A 22,317-nucleotide genomic window follows, 5' to 3' on the forward strand; every position below is an offset into this window, starting at 1 on the left:
CCTATAATTGTTTCGTGTTGAATGTTCAGTTTTATTGGGATTCATGTCAAATCATAAAGGTAAAACAGCTTGCAAACGTCAATTCGACCCTTTTTCAGGACCCCAATTTCTAGCCAAAATAGTTTTAACATGATCCATGATAATAAATATTAAGGCCCATTTGGTGTTAGAAGGTAATAATGATCCAATACTCCATGTTTGTCATGTTATATTTCCCAAAATGTAATCCAGAAATACATACAATGCTAAAAATGAGAAGACTGGCATGTAAATAAACATTCCTCAGATGCTCTTTTTTCAAGTAAACATTTGTTTCTCTCTGTACCCACAAACACTCCGGTCGCACCCAGCGCCCAGTGTCGGTTGGCTGTGTAGGATCGGTATGTCAGTATGGCAAGCGGCTGGCGTTGGCTTGATACGGCTACAGCTGGCCGGATTGCACTTCTTGACGTTTTCTGTGTCAATGTCCTCTCTCTCTGTCTCACTAACACATACTCACACAAACACAGGCATACACGCTGACCGCACGCTCCTCCTGATTGGTGCCTGTCGCACGTTTTCCTTTTATTTATTAATTTTCCCGCCATCCCAGGAAGAGGATTTCTTCTGGCCGCAGGGCGCGGGAATGACGCTGGACAGGCAGGCTGACCCAGGGCTCAGGTGGCAGCTGTGTTATGGCTTCTCTGCCAGGTCGTGGCTGATGGTATGACCACTCTTTCGTTTCTTTTTGCTCTTGTTCACTTGCCTTCGTTCGTTTCCTACTTTTTCAACCCTCGATAAAGTAATGCATGTAAAAAATCTATCTGTCAGGCCCTCTTTTTATCGGTCTGGAATGAGATCCAATGCATTGTTGCTTGTATTAACTTGGCTGCCAGTTTTCATTTTAGAGTTTGTCGGTTTTTCAAGCTGTTGGTCAGTTTGTGTTCGCTATGTATTTAATTACTATTCACTCTGATGGGAATATTAGTCTGAATTATTCAAGTTTATTGTACCAGGATCTGTTGATGTATAAGTAAGTGATAACGTACAACCAGCTGGTTGTTATCCCAATAAATCCTGACAGGGCAACCAGACACATGCGTCAATATACAGTATTCAATTATATTGCTTATTTGTAAAATTTATAATTTCCATGAAGGGTAAAACTACTTCCAAGTGGCGTGAAGTCAAGACGTGTTCAAAGTACATACATTTGGTTTAATTATTTTAGCATCTCATATTTAAAGAATTATGCATATTTGTTTAAGTATTAAACAGCATCTGACTGTCACCTCGCAGTACCCGGATGAGGCTGTGTTATTAGTTTCAGGTGGTTTTATCTGGGAATAACAAAGCTCGGAATGCCGACACTGACCAATCAGAATCAAGCATTCCATAGTGCAGTTTCCTGTTCTTTGATAATCCATCACCATTACATTGTGAAGTTCATACACTGTCAAATAAATTAATGTCAGGTAATCTAATATTGTGCTTATTTAATCTATAAAGTTTAGTTTTTGATGGTGAATTCAGGTAGTACATCATAATATATTAATCAAGCTGATATAAACAATATCCCAATTACGAATATAGTTTAAAAGTTTTTTTTGAGTACTGTTTGGATCTCGAGTGCTGGATTTGATCAAGTACCGGGAGATTATTTACATATCTGTGCTACTTTTCCCCTTTTCAATTAAGCCTAATGAATCATGGAAAGTGATGTAAAGCACAGCCCCTAAATACAGCGAGTCCTCAGATGGGGATTTCAGAAACTTCTGTATAAAGAGTCTTATCGAGGGATCTGACACAGATTAAACCTCACGGGCCTTTCACAGAGACCGCCTGCTGTGCTACTGGCTATGTAGGGCAGCAAGAAGCAGACGCTGTGTTTGTGTGTGCAGAAAGACCGATCGTCCTTGGAGACAAAAACTGGGCACTGAGAGATGAAGAAATCATGGGTTGTATGTCAGGGGTCATAGGGTAAAGGTTTGTGAAGATTTCTAAGCAAACAGCTACACTTTTAATAAAGGCCATAGAACGGGTCTTCAACGGGGGTCCTGGGTGGTATGACTGGGGGGCCCTATAAATATTATTTGAATTCAATTTTTTGTAAAATAAAATTAGGCATTAAAAGGATTAGTCCACTTTCAAAAAAAAATCACCCCCATGTCATCCAAGATTGAATTATGTGTTTCTTTGTTCAGTCAAGATATATATATATTTTTTAGGAAAATTATATTCTAGGATTTTTCTCCATATAGTGGGCCTCAATGGTTTATAATTTCAATGCAGCTTCAAAGGGATCTAAATTATCCCAATCGAGGCATAAATGTCTTATCTATAGACTGTAAAAAAAGATGGACGTAGTGTCCATGACGTCATCCGTTTCTGAAGATTGCATCTTGGCCGCGCGTCACCGCCCATCACTCGCGAATATCTGAAAATGGGTAAAAGGGCAGGACGTGAGTGAAGCTGAGGTGGCTGGTTGCTTAAACCACGTCTGCCTCTCGACTCTAGTGAGAGCCGTTGCAGTTCAACCGTCACTCAAGCGGCCACGCCCTTAATTATGCAGAACTTTAAAGGCGGAGTCCATGATGTTTGAAAGCCAATGTTGATATTTGAAATCACCTAAACAAACACGCCCCTACCCCAATAGAATCTGGACCTTCTGTTGATAGACCCGCCCCACACATACGCAACCCGGCATTTGATTTGATTTGATTGGCTATAAGTGTGTTTTGGGTGTCGGCCCGTCTCCTTTTCCAACGCGTTTTTCAAACATCGTGGACTCCGCCTTTAAGGCTTAATATCATTTAAACAGATAAATTACAAAAAAGTCACCCCCCCTTACAGTTGTCATGAAGGCCAAAATTAGATATACAGACCAAAAACACTTTTCGTACCAGGCTGTAAACTTATTATGTTCTACTGTAAAGTTGGGCATTTTAACATGAGAGTCTATGGGAATTGACTCACTTTTGGAGTCAGCCTCTAGCGGCCAGTCGATGAATTGCAGTTTAAATCACTTCCGAATTGGCTTCATCAGAGAGATCGGAAGGTTGCCCCTCGGTCTTATCTAGCGAAACAGTTGTCATTTTTGCCAAAAAAACATATGTAACCACTACTTCTCATCTTGCACAGCTGGGTGATGCGCCAGCGTGACCTTACGTAATACGTAATCTAGGGATGTCCCGATCAGGTTTTTTTGCCCTCGAGTCCGAGTCCGAGTCATTTGATTTTGAGTATCTGCCGATACCGAGTCCCGATCCGATACTTCTATAATACATAAAAAAAAAGAATAAAGAAGAGCGAAAAAACAGAACCAGGATGTTCCTTACGTCATGCCGCACGCATTGCTGTTTCTGTGTGGAGTCAAAAGCGTCTAACTTTGTGCCAGCGCATAACTACAGATGTGTTAAAAATAATGAGAATATATATAGTATATGTACAGGGGTTAAATTGGGATTTGTTTTGTGGGGAGGCTCTGTTGGGAGGGAGGGGTAACATGTTTAATCCTGATGACAGCAAAGCCACTGGTGTGTGTTTTAATGACATTTTGGACCTCTGATAGGATTGTATAAGTTTCAGTTTTAAAGCTGTGCCACATGTTGACCCAAACTTTAAAACCTGAACTTTAAATTATGCAAATCTATGAGTCTGACACCCTATATGCATTTGTTGCACATGTCATTATGCACAATTGATCAAACTTTGAAGGAAGTTATAAGACTTCCTTGACTAATTCTAGGCATAAGATATGCTACCCAAAAAGACTCAATTAACCAGAAAAACAACATACTGATTCAGCAATATATCTTATAAATTAGCCATAGAGATTCCCTAAGCTGGTCAGCAGTTCGTTATAAAATACCTATAGTTAGGTCGTAATTAATCTGTATAATCAAAATACATTATTTTATTAAACTATACAATCAGTTGTATCCAGTTATCTAGTTAACATATTGTAATGAGATGAGTGACATGGCTATACATACTTTAATACTTTGTTTCTAGACTTCTATTAAGTTTTTTCGACATGGGCACCATTCTTACCTCTCTCTCTATCTCTCATCTCTTCAGTAATGTCAAATGATCCTGCGCGAATGCGCGTTCTTGAGGTTCTGAGTGAGACGCGGAGCTTAGCACATGGTGACAAAAACGATCAACGCATCGTTTAAATAAGCGGTAAAAACCCGGTTTTGTCGTGGGTTCCTACACGCACGAGTGTGAAGCCTATGAATGAAAGCACGTCAATAGGCTTGTTCGACTTCATGCGGCGCCGCAACAATCGACAGCCGGTTGACGTCAAACTACCGCGAGAGTGATCCGCGAAATCATACGGAGGATTTTGCTTTTAAATCGTTCTCGCGGAACTTTGACGTCATCCGGCTGCCGGTTCTTGTGGCGCTGCATGAAGTCGAACAAGCCTATTCTCTTCTCATCAGTTCACACGCACCAGCGCAGCGCGTACACTGGCGCGGAGCAGAGCGAGACCTTATGGATTTTAAACCCTGCATATGTATCCGAGTCCTGATCGGGAGGTAATGTCCGATTCCGATCGAGTCTGAAACCTCGTGATCGGGGCCGATTTCCGATCACGCGATCGGATCGGGACATCCCTAACGTAATCACATCGAAAGGTTGTGCATGACGTATGTGAAATTACCGCTCCAGTGTTCACAAGTGTGGAGAAAAAGGAGCGTTCTGATGTTGTTGTATGTGAAATGATACAAAATAATGTCTTTTGAAATGGTACGCAAGTGTGTGTTTCACACATGACTCGTAACCTTTCGAAATGATTACCTAAAACGTAAGGTTGAGCTGGTGCGTCATATGGCTAGTGCAAGACGAGATTTTTTTTTTTTTTGGAGTGCAACAAAATGATTGTCTTATAAGAATCTTTAGAACCAAAAATTTTTCTATGACACTGCTATAAAGAATCCTTTAAGAACCTTTATTTTTACGATTGTAGAGATTTCTTTGATCACTCTTGGTTAGAAGAACCAAAGAAAGGTTGAGAACCTTTTTTGAAGTTTCCCAAAGATCTTCTTTAAAAACCACCAAGTGCGAGTGCTTTAAATAGTTCACCAAAAATTTTTTATCCTGCGATAATTTACCCTCATGTTCCAAACCAGTATAAATTATTTTTAAAATTTTAATAACCAAACATGTGCTCTTGAAAGGTCAGTGGTAAAGCATTGCGTTAGCAGTGGAAAAGGTGGTGGGTTTAAACCCAGAGAACACATGTTGAACAAATGTAAACCTTGTAACGCACCGTAAGGCAAGTCGCTTTGGATAAAAGCGTCTGCCAAGTGCGTAAATATAAATGCAAACACATATTGGTTTTTTTTACTATGCAAGTCAATGGTGCCCCAGATCTGCTTGGTTACAAACATTTTTAAAAATGTCTTCCTTTGTATTCAGCAGAACAAAGAAATGTATACATGTGTGAACTATCCCTTTAAAGAACCTATGCATGTAAGATGAAGATTTTGTTTGTAACCCTCAAAAGAAGGACCCAGTCCAGTAGTATCACGAAATTACGTACCTATAGTCACGTAATTTTTTTATTCTTTTTCGTGATACCGTCATGAATTTCCGCGTTTTTTTATGATCGTATCACAAATTTCTGTTTATGTATCATTGTCACGTATTTGTTACTCAACCGTTTTGTCCTATTTTCTTACCATTGTTGCTTCGGTTTAGGGTTAGATTTACATAAAATGACATCCTTACCCAAACCCAACTAAAAATCAGAAAAAAATACTACCGAAAAAAATAGTATAAACCAATACTTAAAGTCTAATGCAAAACACCAAATCTAACCCTAAACCGAAGCGACAATGGTTTGAAAATAAGAAAAAGCTGTTGAGTAACCAATACGTGACAATGACACATAAACAGGAATTCGTGATACGATCATGAAAAACGGGGAAATTTGTGACAGCATCACAAAAAATAATTAAAAAATTACGTAACTATAGGGACATAGTTTAGCTTTAGATACACAAATATCCTAAAAACTTGGGTGTGAGCAACTGCATAGCAACCCTGGACAAAACCCTTTCAATACGGTGTCGCGGACTAAGCTGTAATGTTGTCTTGAGAAAATCCTAAAATCTAGTTTTATGTAGAAAACCTGATATTTACATATACCACTTACACTGCATCTGTTCGCCCAATTCACCGTACTTTCTCATACAACCACATCCCTGTCATCTGCTCGGATAATCTTGTTCCCTCGTTCTAGTCCAACTTCCCCTATCCTTCTCCTGTCTCTTCTTCAGCCATCCAAGCGTTTGTCAATCCCTGGCTGCAGATGTCCACACCTCATACTCCTGCCCGCTCCATATCGCTGTCTTTCTGTGCACAGATGCCCGCTTTGGCCCGCAACAGCTGTCCCAGCATGTGCTGCAACCAAGTGTTGATGTGCTGTTAGGAGGGGGGGTGCTCATGAATATTCATGTTAATTTGGACCCATTCTACCAAACAGAGCCTGGCACTGCCAAGGAAGCCCCTCCCCACAATGGGATGGTGGAATAGAGGAATGGTGAGACAGATCCTATGGCCTGATTCCACAAAACCAGGCTCACAGCTTAGAGTTGTGAATGACGACCGGCAGAAATGCCAAAGGAAAGAAGATTGAGAAACAAACAATGCCGGGAAATATACAATCATTCACGCCAGGTTTATAGAGGAGGAAAAAAGCGACACACTTTATCTGACAATTTGAATGAAATGTTTCATTCATAAAGATGTGTATGGGGCTAAACAATTCAATTTTCACTTTAACGGATGAACAAACACTGGAGGAAACATTGATGTGTTTTTCTAGAGAGCTCAACGTCTACCAAATTCTTGATTTATTTGTTTGTTCATTTATTTTGCCGTTCTGGCATACATGTTTCTTCAAAAGTTTAAAAAACACATTGATGTTACACTATAGTCCAGGTAGGCCTATGATGCCTTTGTTGACTATTTCCGTTTTTTTCGTTTTATTTTGACGACTCTCTTACATCATCTTTTAAAAGGGATTTGTATCCCATATCAGCTTTTAAACTAAACACTTGGCAAAACAATTCAAAGTATACGTACTGACCCGGAACAGCTTCAATCACACAGGAAGTTAAAAGTCACGATTTGCAATAGCACGCAAATGAAATAAATATACAATATTTAAATACAAGATTATAGAGCTTTATTTCTGTAACAAGACACGAAACTTCAACATTACTGTGTGGCACTCATCCTACATTCGTGAACGAATCGTTATGTGTGAACGAATCTTTTAGGTGAATGAATCATTCTTTGTGAACGAATATTTTAGGAAAACGAATTGTTCTTTGTGAGTGAATATTTTAGGTGAACGCATCGTTCTTTGTGAACAAATCTTTTAGGAGAACGAATCGTTCTTTGTGAACGAATCTTTTATGAGAACAAATCATTCTTTGTGAATGAATCTTTTGGGTGAACAAATCGTTCTTTGTGAACGAATCTTTTGGGTGAACTGATCGTTCTTTGTGAATGAATCTTTGGCCCTGTCCCAAATGGCGCACTTCATGTGGACTTTCGGTCTCGTGGCCTTAAATTGCGTGTGCTCGCTTAGTCTACAAGTCCGTAGGGTGTCCCATCTGTCATTTTTACGCTCCGAAGTGTGCTCATCAGCGACCCCTTTGCCCCCTTGATGCGGTCTTCGGCGAAGCCCGCACTGCAGCAGGCTTTGCGCACTTTACCAATCCAGAAGTCCTTGCGAAAGAGCAATCAGACCAATCAGACGATGGAAGGGAGGAGTTCACACTGATGGGCAACTTCCTATTTCCGGCTTGACACTCGAGTCTGTCCCAAAATACGACTCCGGTGCGCCCTCGTGGACTCGCATCAAGGGTCCCTAAAGTCTGCACTACATGATGTCATCAAAGGGTGGACTCCGAAGAGGACCACAAGTCTGGAGTGTGCCATTTAGGACAGGGTCTTTTAGGTGAACGAATCATTCTTTGTGAACGAATCTTTTAGGTGAACGAATCGTTTTTGTGAACGAATCTTTTAGGTGACCGAATCGTTTTTTGTGAACGAATCTTTTAGGTGAACAAATCGTTTTTTGTGAACAAATCTTTTAGGTGCACAAATCGTTCTTTGTGAACGAATCTTTTAGGTGAATGAATCGTTCTTTGTGAACGAATGTGTAAATGTGTAAATGTCTGACCAAACAATTAAAATGTTTATTATGCATGAAAACCTTTTGTTTTGGTCATCAGAAGAACCTTATTTTATTTATTTAACGAATAGATTACACATTTGAATATTGTCATCAGTTTTTTGTAAAAAGTAAATAGTAATACACTACAATCATTGACTTTAGACGTAACACATAAGACACTCTTTTTCGCCCCCTGCTGGCTAATATATGTCATTTGAAAAAAATGGTTACTGAACGAATCAGTGAACAAATCTGAATGAATCATTTTTATGAACGAACTAAAATAAAAATTTCTTGAAATAATCAAAATTTCCATTACTACTGCAAAGAGTCGTGTTATCGCAGGTGGTGTCGTTATGTCTTTTTTTATTTTATGTCGTTTTTTAATGACGTACTGTATGACACGACTCAACACAAAAAAATCCAATCTGTCACTTACATTGAGGACGCAAATGCATGTATCTGATATGTATCTAATTTATTTGTACATATGAATATCTGAGAATATCAGAATCTATGCATTTTTTCCTGCTTACACGTTTATATCTACCGAGCCACTAAGGTGACATTGAAGTAAAAAAATTAAAAGTTTAGTTTCATGTGCTCATGTGAAACCTTCGCGTGCTCACGTGAATCTTTCGCGTGCTCATATGAACCTTTTGTGTGTACTCACGTGAAACTTTCATGTGCTCACGTGAAACCTTCATGTGCAGAATTTTTTTTAAAAGTTTCGTTTCGCATGCACACGCGAAACTAAACGCGAAAGTTTCATGCACGCACGGCGATACTAAACTTTACTTAATTTTTTCTCCATGTCCCTTTAGGGGCTCCGTACATATCCGATCTGTGCCACATGGGAGGAAAAAATCGGAATTGAGTCACTTCAAACATGAAGGATAAATGCGGCCTTAGAGACCATTTACACAAAACATTTTCAACTACAAACTGAAAACTTTTTATTTGTCTTGGAATAATTTATTACAACGACGTTTTGGGGGCCTGAAAGCGCAAACATTTGAAAATGTGTTTTAGATGAAAAAAAAACGCAATTCTATTAAAAGGTGACATCATGTTCCATACGTATTATGTATTTAGACATTTTGTGTCTTCTACAACTACTGGCCTGACATCCATAATACAGCAGTTTTAGTCGTTTTCTCTGATCCGAGTGTACAAGGATTGTTTTGATAACTTGTTTTGTCATGTAAACATACCCATAAACATTATGTGAAACTTAAAGGTTTCGTGGAAAGGGATTATCTTAAGCCAGGACTAGGGCTTAGTTTAATTAGGAAATATAACTAGTTTTAAACAACATGCCTTATTAAAAACAATACTGGCGTGCATTTTGAAGCAAAACAAAGGGCACTGATGTATTTTAAGATATGTCAGTGCAAGTTGTTTTCAGTATGGACAGCTCTTACATTTTATTTTAGTCTAGGACTAGTCTAATCCCTGTTCGGGAAACCGTCCCAAAAAGTTTGCATTCAGATAAAACTACTGTATAGAAAAAAAATTCTATATTAAATTGAAATAGTTCTCAAATGCCATCTTATACAAGCTTTAAAGGCTCTCCTATGCCATAGAGGAAATTCCTTTTTTAAGAATAAAGGAAGCCAAAAAATGTTTTACCTAATTGATACAGCTTGGCGTGACGGTCATGGTCAATGAATCGACATACTGTGGTTTTAATGTAGAAGAACTCGGCTACATTATGATGGAAAGGTTGATGAGGAAGGAAAAAACAGAAGGATAGCAGAGGTATATGAAGATAACAGATGAGAAGGATGAAGCTGTAGGAGGGGGTCAGTCTCTTGTGTGTGTCTCTGTGTCCTCTCTTTTCTTTCATGGAGAGCCAGGGAAGCAGATTATAGCCTCTTCTCACTCCAGGGGAGGACAACCCCTCTCCCCCTGCATCCACTGGCTTTAATGCCTCACTTCCCTCTGGACCCACCTGGATCCACACCAGATGCACACATACACTGGACATCCCGGCCAACACATCTGATTCATCTGATCTTGACTCTTTTGACCCTGCTATACTAATAGCAGCTAAAACAAAAAAGAAATGATATGCATTTGGCCTGAATATTTATTTTTATGTTTTAGCTTATGTTAGGGTACACTAAAGTAATAGTCTCTTAGAGAACGATCTTTTGCGCTGCTAATGCAACAGGGCCATGAGTTTAATCCCAGGGAACACACACGCTGATAAAATGTATAGACTTGTGTTATAAGTGTTAAAGGTGTCATTCTTCCTGCATCTTTTGTGTTGCAGATTTCAATGTTTTAAATGGTGTGGCTTGGTGCTAGTACTTTATATTTATGATTTTCGCCCGAAGTAGGGCTCTTTTGACTATAGGACCAGTAAATTTTCATTTAACAAGCATCTGAAACACCTGAGCAACCTCCGATCAATGCTATGACACATGTATGCCTCAGTCAGAGCACTTAAGCAACTGCATAGCAATGCTTTAGCATCACACTGAAAAAAAATAATCATTCAATTAGCTCAATTTTTTAAGGAAAGTGGTTGCAATCAATTTATTTAAGCTACATTTAAACAAAGGTTTTTATTTTATTTTATTTTACACTTTTTTTGCTTAAATGTAGCTTAAATAAATTGATTGCAAGCACTTACCTTAAAAAATTGAGTAAACCATTGGCAGTTGAGTTTTGCAGTCATATTGTCTTCCAGTCTGATCTCACGAGAAGTACATACGTTACAAATTGTCTAATTTGAAGTGAATCGTACAAAAACATCCGATTATCATAAAAAAAAACAATAACGAAACCTCACCGCTAACCCCAACGTCACCGTTGCAAAAGTAAATCTTTAAAAAAATAATGAATGTTGATGTACAAATTAATACGAATTTGCCACATTTCTTCTTAAAATCTAAAGTTTTTTTTTTAAATTTATATTCTAATAATTTATTTATCTTGTAATTTGTAATTTTTAGTGCTGGGCAGAGATTAATCGCGATTAATCGCATACAAAATAAAAGTGATTTTTGGCATAATATATGAGTATGTGCTGTGTGTAATTATTATGTATAAATAAATACACACACATTCATGTATGTATTTAAGAAACATTGCATGCATTAAGAAACATGCATGTTTATATATATTTATTTATATTTTTATATATTCTATATTAAAAATAAATGAAAAAAAATTATATATAAGTAAAACAATTCTGAAATGAATATATGAATGTGTGTGTGGTTAAATATACACAATAATTAGACACAGTACACGCACATATATTATGCAAAAAAATCACTTTTATTTTGTATGCGATTAATCGCGATTAATCTTTGCCCAGCACTAGTAATTTTTAAATTTGTAATTTATGTATAATAACTAGATTGGGGCCTCCAACCCTTTTGTGAGCAAGGGCTACCACCATGGATAAAACAATCTACTTTTTTGATAAAACTTTATTTTATTTTATATTTATTTTATTATTATTTTATTTTATTTGTCGATATGTTTTATCATTGTTTAACATGCATAAAAGAAATGTAATGAATAAATATTAAAATTGAGTCTCTTAATTTGCTTTGGTGGGCGACTGACAGTCTGTGCGGGCAACCTCGTGCCCGCGGGCCCCATGTTGGAGACCTCTGATCTAGATTGTATCTTTTGCATGTAACTTTTGTTTATGCTAATGAGAACATCACTTTGTAAACAAAAAGATTCAGATTCATTGATATTCTGTGCAAAATAACATTTTTAAGACATTTGTGCCCCAAAACCTAACGTCTCTCTCTCTCTCTCTCTCTCTCTCTCTCTCTCTCTCACACACACACACTTCATTGGGGCATAAACCCGTCTTGCTGCTATAAGATAAGCAGAACGCTCACAGGCGTTCCCTCATGAGACTCGCTGTCCTGCAGCGACTCTGTGCACCAACCTGATAAGATTCCAGAGCCGCTTTCTGCTCCAATCCCGATGGAGCCTCAGCACAGATGACCAACCACAGAACTGCTTTTAGTTGTTTATCTCATCGCTGAGCATAAACAATCCACCTGCCATGGTCAGGTTTGGTTTAGGAGTTTGTGATTTTTATATATCTCATTCCTGTGATGCATTAGTTAAATCTTCACTGAATTACTGTATGACATGACCATATATTATTATTTTAAAAACTTCCTTTGCACCAGGAGTTGTGCAAATACAAAATCTTCATCATTAAAGCAAAGCCTAACGTAGAGGAAAGATGTTTGATGTCACGGTGTGTTATCGGGTTTTGCTTATTTAAAACACTTTCAAAGTCTTCTCAGTCCTTTGCAGTGTGGTCTTTAGGGGGCATGAAACGTACACCTTTAAGATGAGAGTCCCTTTGAACATTAAATTAGGCTGAGTTCCTTTGGGCTTAAAACCGGATTAACTGAATCATTTCATTTGAAAATTTTAGTTGATTTTATGTTCCTCTAAATGTGTATTTTAAGTGTCTACACTCTCAGAAAAAGGTACAAAAGCTGTCACTGGGGTGGTACCCTTTAACTGGTACATAATAGGACCTTTTAAAGTGTACCATCCCAGTAACAGCTTTAATATAATTTTTTTCTGAAAGTAAAAAGTTATCATTGGGACAGTACCTTTTTTAAAGGTCCTAATAGGTACCATTTAGGTACAGAAATGTACCGTTGAGGTTCCAGTATGTACCTCTAAGGTACAAAAATGTACTTTTTGGAAAGATGCTGCCCCAGTGACAACTTTTGTACCTACTTGTACTTTTTTCTGAGACGTATAATTGATTAAATAATGACTAGGCTAGTATGTAGTTGCCAGGGCATTGCTGTGGGGTTGCCTACATGACCTGGATTGGTCATAGGTTGCTGGGACTTTACTAAATATTTAAGGAGGCTGCTCAGGTGTTTTATACTGTCTGGGTGTTAAAGTCAAGTTTTTTTTTTTTTACAACAAATGTCAAAATAGTCTTTATATTATTATGCTGTAGTCATGTAAATCTATCCATTGAAAATTGATCTATCAGACAAAAATTGAGGAGGTCAGATGCAAAAGCCATTAAATGCCACCTCCGCCAAAAATGAGATACTGATATTAACCAAATGCTTTCAGGCGTTCATGATATACTTTCGATTAAAATCTGCTTAATCCCGGCGTCAAGTCATTCAGAAATATCACTTTATTGGCAGAATCCATTAAGAATCGAATGCACTTAGAGGGTTTTGCATCAAAACACTTCAATTGTAAACATAAATCTGATTATAGCATTATAAAACAGGACAAAATGCATTAACATAATGTTTTTTTTTGGAAAGCCACATGATTGAGGGATCATGTGATTGTTGCACAGTGTAGGTTAAGTTTAACACTGATGGTTATGACAAGCTATGGTTAAGAATTTGCACAAAAGAAAGTAGCCATAAACAACAGTAATAGTGAGGTTTGCTTTATTCAATACTGCACTATTTACTAATTTGATATGAAGTTTATACGGATTATTATTTTCTTATGTAAATATACAGTATTTATACTGCAACATGACAAAACTAATATAATACAGTATGTTATTGGACAGGCACAGTAAAAGAGCGGAGGTCTAATGGTTTGTGGACATATTCATGGCTCAAGTGCATGTTTTGCTTTGAGTTCAGGGAACTGTGCCTATACAGATCTGTGATTATAGCTGTGCACTACCTCAGTCTTTGGCCCGGTTCGCTCGCCAAGGTCAGCATTCCTGGGCCCGGTCGTTGCTTAGCTGAATTTAAGTTTCATGGTTGTCTGTTCAGCTCGGAGTGGCCCTGCTAAATTAAAGACAGGCAGTCAGAAATTATACTCAAGCCAAGAAACAGGCAGGAGAGTCTAAGAAAATTCAATCTGAGCCGCACTGAATAAATGACCCTGCTGTTCGAGGAGCAGGAAGAAATGAAATCGCTCTTATCGACTGAATGAGAAAACTCCATGGGTTTAGAAATACATGAGACTTTTACCTTTGTGTCTTAAATTAAAGCATGATCTATTTACACTGATCTGCAATATGCTTGCATGTGAGTGTTAGGTTTTGGCAAAGTTTTTATATATTATATATGTAATGTTGGATATCTGGTTTCACAGCACTTCTTTACAAACATGTTTTCCTTGACACTATGCTGTCATAATTCTGTTGATGGAACAGTATAGACTCATAAAATTTTGTCATGTAACCCTACTGCATTTATATAAAATTCACAATATATATCCACTATATAAAATATTAGTTTAATACATTTTAAAACTAAGGGGAACTGATTGAGATCTTAAGGATTTGACCAGCCAAACCTGTCTTTGTTATATCTATCTTTCTTTGTTTTCTCTCTCTCTCCCTCTTTCTGGTGCTGGGATGGCCTACTGTAGGCTATACGCAATTCAATTTCACTGTGTATACATTTTACATTGTTCTGTCATTGTTATAAAATTATTTTCGTTTAAATCTTTTTAAATTCGTTAGGTATCCACATGCTATTTTTATTCTGTGAAATAGAAGGCTTTTGTGTTTATTTTCTTTATTTTTAATTCCATTCATCGTTTTGGATAATAATATATTTAATTAATACTAATCAAAAATAATTTGTAATTATAGTATTTTGTATATAAAATGCTTCTACTTGATATTTTAATATTTTAGGTCAACAAATTGAAATGTATCGGTGGTTTACGACACGTTCAAATGCACCTGTGCCCGCAACAGGCACGCGCGCCTCATCACTGTAACTTCTCTCTCTAAATTAAGCTGTTATCCTGTCTCATTAAAAATGGGCTAAAACAGATGTTTTAAAGACTTAAATCAGTTCAAATATTTTCTTTGTTTTAGCTTGGGGTTTTAGGAAAGGATCGAATAAAAAAAATGAATTCAGTGGTATACCCGACAGTGATTGTATTAGTTTTAGTTGCTGTAATATTATTAAAGTCTAGATTTTTGTTTAGCTAATAAAATGCATTCGACGTATTTTTATAAAACATTTTATATTTACATTTTAAGGCACAATAATGCTACACTGTTAACCTTTCAATTTTCGCAATATTGTATGATGTTAGAATAAAAGAGAAATCGGTAGGCCTACTTAAATAATAAAACGATTTTGTTTTTCATGTTTTATTAGAACTTCGTTTAAATTACATTAATTACAAATTTATTGGCCTATTGTTTGTGCCGCAAATGTTTTTTTTTAGAACTTTAGGTTATACTGTTAAAAGAATCATCATAAAAATAAACGAATATTTGCTCATAACACTTTACAATATTGATTTGTCATTTAATTGATTAAAATATAATTAGTGTTGGGAATTAACAACATATACAAGTAAAAATATTTCATTTTTTATATACTATAAAGGTAACTGTAAAATTTTAGGGTTATATTCTAATGACCTTATTAATATCAGTTAGCCTATATGACATGTATCAAAATGTATAATTAATTTATTGATTAAGATAAATAATCACGTTAATTTAACCTCCTAAGACCCGAACTTTGGTTTGTCTTTTTTTTTCCGATTTCTTCCAGCTATTTTGAGGGTAGGAAGAATCAAAAAATATAATAACCAAATATTTTGCTTTGAACGTGAAGCAGTGTAATTGTCCATGTTTGTGTACAACATGTTCCAGTTACAAAGAATTAAGTATTGTGGTGTAAACAAAAAAAATTATGTCCACGTATGTGGACCTCCGGAGGTTAAATTTAGAAGTACTATATAAAATATATTAATATACATTTTACAATAGACTGTATAGGCCTATTATGGCATTTTTTCTTTCAAAACTTGTCAGAAAATAAACGATTGGATGGAAATTTGAGAAAAAAAATTACGTCATATGTTTATTATTATGGTAAATGCTATCTGGGCTTCTGGACAAAAACCACACCACGTGTGTATGTTTTCTTCAACAATTTTCGTTTTATTCCCCTCATGTTTATTTAAATACTGAATAGTTAATTCCAAAATTATTAAGATTTATTTCTTTATGAATGTCCAAATACCTTATTTTTATGGATGAATACGAGTAATTAAAAATATATTATTTAAACTACTCTAAATATATATAAATGACCAAATCTGAAAGGTAGGCTAAACAACAACATGTTTAACAAAAAATATTTTCCCACGTGTGTCATGCTGGTTATTCTGGCATAAATAGCAAATCAAACACTTTTGTGAATAAGAAAAAAAGTTGCTCAATAATTTAATTAGCAGGTGCGACGCCGGTTTTTCTTAAGTGCAATGCGTGTCTCTTTAAGGTCGTTTATATTGGCAGTCTGGAGGCCTGCTTTATAGTCCAGGTGAATTAAATGAATGAAAACAAACGTAATTGACCCAAAATGTTGCATAAAATTAACATGCAAATGAAACCATCCTAAAAACGATGGCAACCTTTTCTAAATTACATTAAAATTCATAAGTGTTATTTTCCTTGTTATTTGAAGGTCAGCTCGATAGCTCATTCAAGACAACACTCATTCACATCAATGCAAGAAATAGTTGGTATTTAGTTTGCCCCACTTGATATACAATAAAAATAACGCGATAAAACACCCAAACCGCATTGCCTAAAGACTTGGCTCCTAAATGGACCCTAAATATCTCTGTATGTCCCTCTGTCTGTCTGTGTCCCCTTCTGTCTTGCTCTCTCACTGTCTCTCTCTCACTCTCTCCTCACCCTCCCTTATGTTGTCGCCGGTGAACGGTATAATCCCTTGCCGTCCCCGCTTCACTTCAAGCCCGTGTTTAATTCCCCTAAACCCCCAGCTGCCGTTCTGGTTCCTCTATGTGAACACGACAGACTGTGAAGCGCTCTCGGTTATTAATAATTCACCAGCCACTCCACGTCTCCATCCACGTCCACAGATCAGCCCGACCGCTTCTGCATGCATGTGCCATGCAGGGGTAACACGTTTATTTTGGCAACTACTCTTACATAGGCTACTTCACACGCATTATAATTTAATTTGATTTATTTCTAACGTAAACGCGTCACCGCGTTCTTCATTCTGGCAGCATCAAAGCTTAGCCTATCTATTCCTCTCACGCCTCGCGTATGATTTCGCAATATCCACTTTGCCCAAAATGACGTCCTCTCCATAATAATTGATCGTGTAATCCATGAACTAAGAAGGAGGAGGAGGTCATGGAGATCACCACGAGCAGGTCTCCGGTGGGACGGATGGAGCACCAATTCAAACAGAGTCCCTGAGTCGCAACAGCTGATCTGAACTGCGCGGGGAGAAAGTTGCAAGCGTCGGCGCGATCTCGGCTCGAGCCGCTGGAGACACCGTATACCAGCGCAAATCGGAGGGATTCGTACCGGAGAGATTCAGTAAACGTTGGATTCATCCTGTCGAACCGTCTCCGTTTTCGAACAACGACGCTCTTTGAACCTGCTGAAAGAAACAAACGCACCTTCGCGACTCCAGCGAATGTGAAGTTTCCGTGCGTAAAAGTTGGTCATTTTGCGCGACCCAGCACGGGCCCGTCCCGCAATCCGGTTCTTCTGCTTCCGGTATCAACGAAGAAAACCCGACTCATTTGAGTTTCCTCACCCACCACACAGTCTTTTTTCGGGGGAAAGTTTTTTTTGGAGGAGTAAAATGACTCTTTGAGACTGTTGGCAATATTCCCCGATCCACAATGGTACGTGCTGTCTAAATCAACTTTGCTCTTTTTATTTCTGCTTTAAAATGCTGATAAACACGGAGAGAGAGATTTATATTGATAATACGCCAAGAAATAATTGTTCCAGAATGTTTTTTGGGAGGGTTTTAGACTTGCGCAAAAACTCAGCAGCACGCGCTCTAGTTCTCATCCGACTAAACGCACATTATGTCACTTGTTTATCTTCGCGTATAACAGATCTTTCTCTTTCTGCGCTCTGCAGAAAGTTTTATTTCATTGCATTTATGAGGCAGCCTCCTTATTGCACTGGTTCTGGTTCGGCCTAAATTATTTACTTTTAGGTGACCACATGCAACATTTTGAATAACACGTTGTTCAGAGATGTAAAAACTTTCAACACACGTGCTGTGTGAATTTATATCACATTACAATGATAAATACTAAAGTGCAATGTGAAATATGCTGTCAGTTTTACATGCTTTAGTGTTTATAGGGATTATGGCGAAACATGCACATGCAGACTTACATGCCAGTACTAAAATTATTCCACTTGTGACAGGACGACAGTCACCGCCCACATGTCGTCTGTCAAACACAACAAAACCTATGAGGGTTTATTTATATATAAAGATCAATCCTGCATGATGCAACTTATTACTTATCCAGAATCTTTTAACTAAACATGTTGTGTGTATTAGATTGTTAATGCATTGCAATGTATTTTCTGTGTGTTTTGTCTTAAACACAAAATGCATATTTATTTTTAAATGCTTAGCATTTTTTGCACTTAAGCCAAACATTGAAATATGACATATTTGTATATGCATACTATTTATTAATGTTTTTATGGTGTTATCTTAATCTAAACACACTCTTATTACTTTAATATTAATAATAATAATAATTAGTGATAAATCAATGCATAACTGTGCATATTCAACAGACATCTTACTTGTCAGTGTAAAAAATCTAATGACTGCCCAGTCCAAAAATAAACCCTTCCACTGTAAAAAAAAATGTTGGGTTGGATAAAAAAGGGCAAACCCAACCATTGGGTTAAATAAATCAATGCTGGGTTGTTTCTACCCATGTCTGTGTAACAACAACCCAGCATACGTCCAATATTTATCCATAACAACCCAACATTTTTGAGTGTTAATTTTCAAAAATGTATAAATATGGTTGCAAATTGATACGAATAGCCACCTCACAAATTGCCATGAAATTGTGTTGTTCATTTTGTAAATAATAAGCAACTTTTATGTAGTGCACAAGCACTTCATGGGACCAACAACTCTTTTTGTGTCACGAGCAAAAGCATAAAACGTATGCATTTTATTTTCGTAATGCCTGAATGTTGGCATCTATGAGAAGGAAACATCTGGTCAGTGTTAGTTCAGGTCTGCCCTCTGATAGCTTGATTTTTACTTTTCATCAAAATAAGCTGATCTGAGGAGACATCAAGCTATTGGCCGTCAACGGAAGCAGATTACCCAGGTGTCCTGATTTCAGTCTAAATGTTCGGCTAATTTATGCAACGGCCCTCTTTCATTTCCAACTCGCTGCGCGCTGTGTTTTTATTTCTCCCACTTTGACTGAAGTCAGAATCCAGATTATGTTTGATTGCGCGACTGATGAAATATAGGTTTAAGGACTTGATGATTTCCAGATGGGCTTGAATATCCGCACATTAATGCAGATAATTATTTGTTTACCCGCTTTTTTAAATGGCACCAACCCAAATAGGCCACTGCAGAAAGACAGCGAGGGAATCTATTCAAAGCCGACTCCGATAGGGATTAAAGTCTTCACTTAAAAACAGAATTTAATTACGCATCCAAACAACAATCAAAGAAGGAAAGTTGGATCGATTTTACAAAGTCAAATGCATTGATTTAAAACATTCAGACTGTAACAACACATGCCATAGTTTGGTGACTGAAGAGGTTTCTGGTAGATAAAACCTTTACTTATGCATGCAAATGTAGTTTCTTAGTTTTTAGTTAGTTGAATGGGATATGTCACGATTGCAAATATGAAATAAATACTGAATATTTCAGATGCAGGACACAAATTTGATTCACATACTAAAGAAAAATGCCAATGTGGCCTTTGTTAACGCCCCCTGTGGTGGAGGGATGTAAGTTCACCTGTCAGTTGAACTTCATCATATGACCCATCACAATTATGAACAAGTCATTTGACACAGATGTCCCTCATTAACTGCTTGTAGGTTTTCACTTTTTCTCCGATTGCATGTCACTGATGTGATAAATGCTGTGATGGGTATAAAAGCCTGATTATCCTTAAGCTGTCACCATAACTAGTTTCACCATTTAAACGGTACTGCCAGGGTTAATGCGTACTGCCAGTGTAACATAAAAATACTTTCCTTATGTACATTATAAACAAATAGTTATTCCTATTATTATTCTATACCAGTGGTTCTCAAACTGGGGTCCACGAGATGGTGCCTGGGGGGCCCCAGTTTTATGACATTTTATAAAATACATTAATTTATCATGAATTCTGTGAAATTAAACTTAAAAAAAATAAGGCAGCACTACTTTGTATAATTTAATGTTTTGTTTAATTAAAATGTGAAGTTTTAGAACTGCTTTTTGTCATAAATTTTCTTTGGGGGGGCTGCGAAGGAATGCACCGTACACAAAGGGGGCCGCACGCTGAAAAAGTTTGAGAACCGCTGTTCTATACTGTATCAGTGATGCGTCATCCAAACATATTTTTAATAATATTCGTGACGTGGGTTGTTGGGTCGTTTGAAATAAAGATGCCAATTAACTATTTTAAACAATTATTACTTTTAAAAAATGCGGGCCAGGAAGCGGGTCGGGTACAATATTTTATTTGCAGTCCGAGTTGCGGGCGGATTAGTTAAAAATGTTGGTCGGGTGCGGGTTGTTATACATTGACCCGCGCATCACTGTTATATATTATATTATATTATATTATATTTTTAATTGTAAGTAGTAGGATAGGAATTTTGCTGCACCTTTAAGCGGTAACCCATAACGTTTACCTCTCTATCGCCATCTCTGTTTAAAACATAAAATTGCAGGTTACTTTATGCACTTATCACTGAAAAAAATTATTCATTCAAATTACTCAATTTTTTAAGGTAAGTGGTTGCAATTAATTTATTTAAGCTACATTTGAATAAAAGTTTTTTGTTTCGTTTTGCTTTTCTAATTTTTTTGTTTAAATGTAACTTAAATAAATTGATTGCAACCACTTACCTTAAAAAATTGAATTAATAATTTTTTTCAATGTATTATATATACTTCACATTACCAGATTTTGACTTGAATCACTGCATGGGAACATCATGGGAACTGCTTAACTTGCCTTTGCATGCGCAAACACATCTTGCATTTCATGAAGATTTAAAAATCGTTATTTTTATTTTGTAAATTAGCCCATAATCAGACATGGCTGTGGCTTTTGCCGTGCAGACAGAATCAATGTTTAGCCCCCAAACAATAAGCAATCTACACCCCCCACCCCAAAGGTTCATTATTGCACTCGTTCTCCGTTCGTTTATGTCTCGGCTGCTCCTCTAGAGATGGAGGTATGAAATATCACATTTTTCCAGCATTTCTCCCTGAAGTGCCCTGGCACACGTTCACACGGCATACATTTCTGCTTTCATATATTTTATTCCCCCCATCGCTTTTATAAAACAAATTCCCATCCCTCCCTCCGCGGCTTTGATGTTTGATGTGTTACCTGGGTTTGTCGAGCGCTCAAAGTTCTGTCGAAATTCTGTCAGCTGTCGGTTTCTCTTATCTTTGAGCACATAAGATGTAACGTGATTTATCATTTCCGTTGTGGGTCAGTGTTGTTTTGTGCAAGATGTTTTGTTGGTGAATCTCATGTAATGTGTATTTTGATAGCCACACAGTTTTTGGTCTTTCCAGACAACAAATAGTTCACTCTTTGTGAAACCGGGATGGGTGGAAGTGTTTTAACATTAGAAAACATTACATATTTTTCCCGTTATGTAAATGTCAGGCATTTTATTTTCTTATTAATTAAAGTTGACACAAATTAGGCAATTGTTGACATGCATTAGGACTGGGCGGAACAGTGTATCGAGTTTTGGTATTTTTTCCAAGCAGGACACAGGATGAGACAATACCATCTATATTGGTATATGGTTTGATATGACCTTCTTTCCTTGCAACAAAAGCTCTGCCAGAATACACATTAAAGTCAGATGTAAACTTTCCAAACAGTTCCCTTAACGAAAATAAACCATGTTTTTTGTGGTAAAAGTGTAGTAACCATGTTTTTTTTTGGTTAACCTGGTTTTATTTGATTACAATTAGCAAAATTATGGTTTTAATACAGTAACCATGGTTTTAGAAAAACCATGGTTATCAAAACCATGATTATTTTGTGGTAACCATTGTTTAACTACAGTAACTGTAGTAAAACCATGGTTAATTTTTGTAAGGGTTTTGCATGTTGTACAGCTTAGCAAACAGGGAGGA

General features: G+C 37.0%; 1 protein-coding gene across 15 annotated transcripts in view; it reads left to right on the plus strand.

Moving 5' to 3' along the window:
- Positions 1–347: 347 nt before the first annotated feature.
- The window catches only part of LOC141351155 (nuclear factor 1 X-type-like), a 185,643-nt gene continuing 163,673 nt past the window's right edge, over positions 348–22,317 (plus strand). For 4 of the 15 annotated variants that reach the window (XM_073857678.1, XM_073857680.1, XM_073857696.1 and 1 more), the window contains exon 1: positions 349–703. In XM_073857678.1, the coding sequence (XP_073713779.1) occupies positions 383–703 (321 nt within the window). In that variant the 5' untranslated portion in view covers positions 349–382. Of the gene's footprint in view, positions 704–17,680; positions 17,822–22,317 lie in introns of those variants that run through there. The other 11 variants (XM_073857685.1, XM_073857697.1, XM_073857687.1 and 8 more) reach the window with 6 other exon arrangements.

Source organism: Misgurnus anguillicaudatus, chromosome 19 (assembly GCF_027580225.2).
Source record: "Misgurnus anguillicaudatus chromosome 19, ASM2758022v2, whole genome shotgun sequence".
Classification (NCBI taxonomy): Eukaryota; Metazoa; Chordata; class Actinopteri; order Cypriniformes; family Cobitidae; genus Misgurnus; species Misgurnus anguillicaudatus.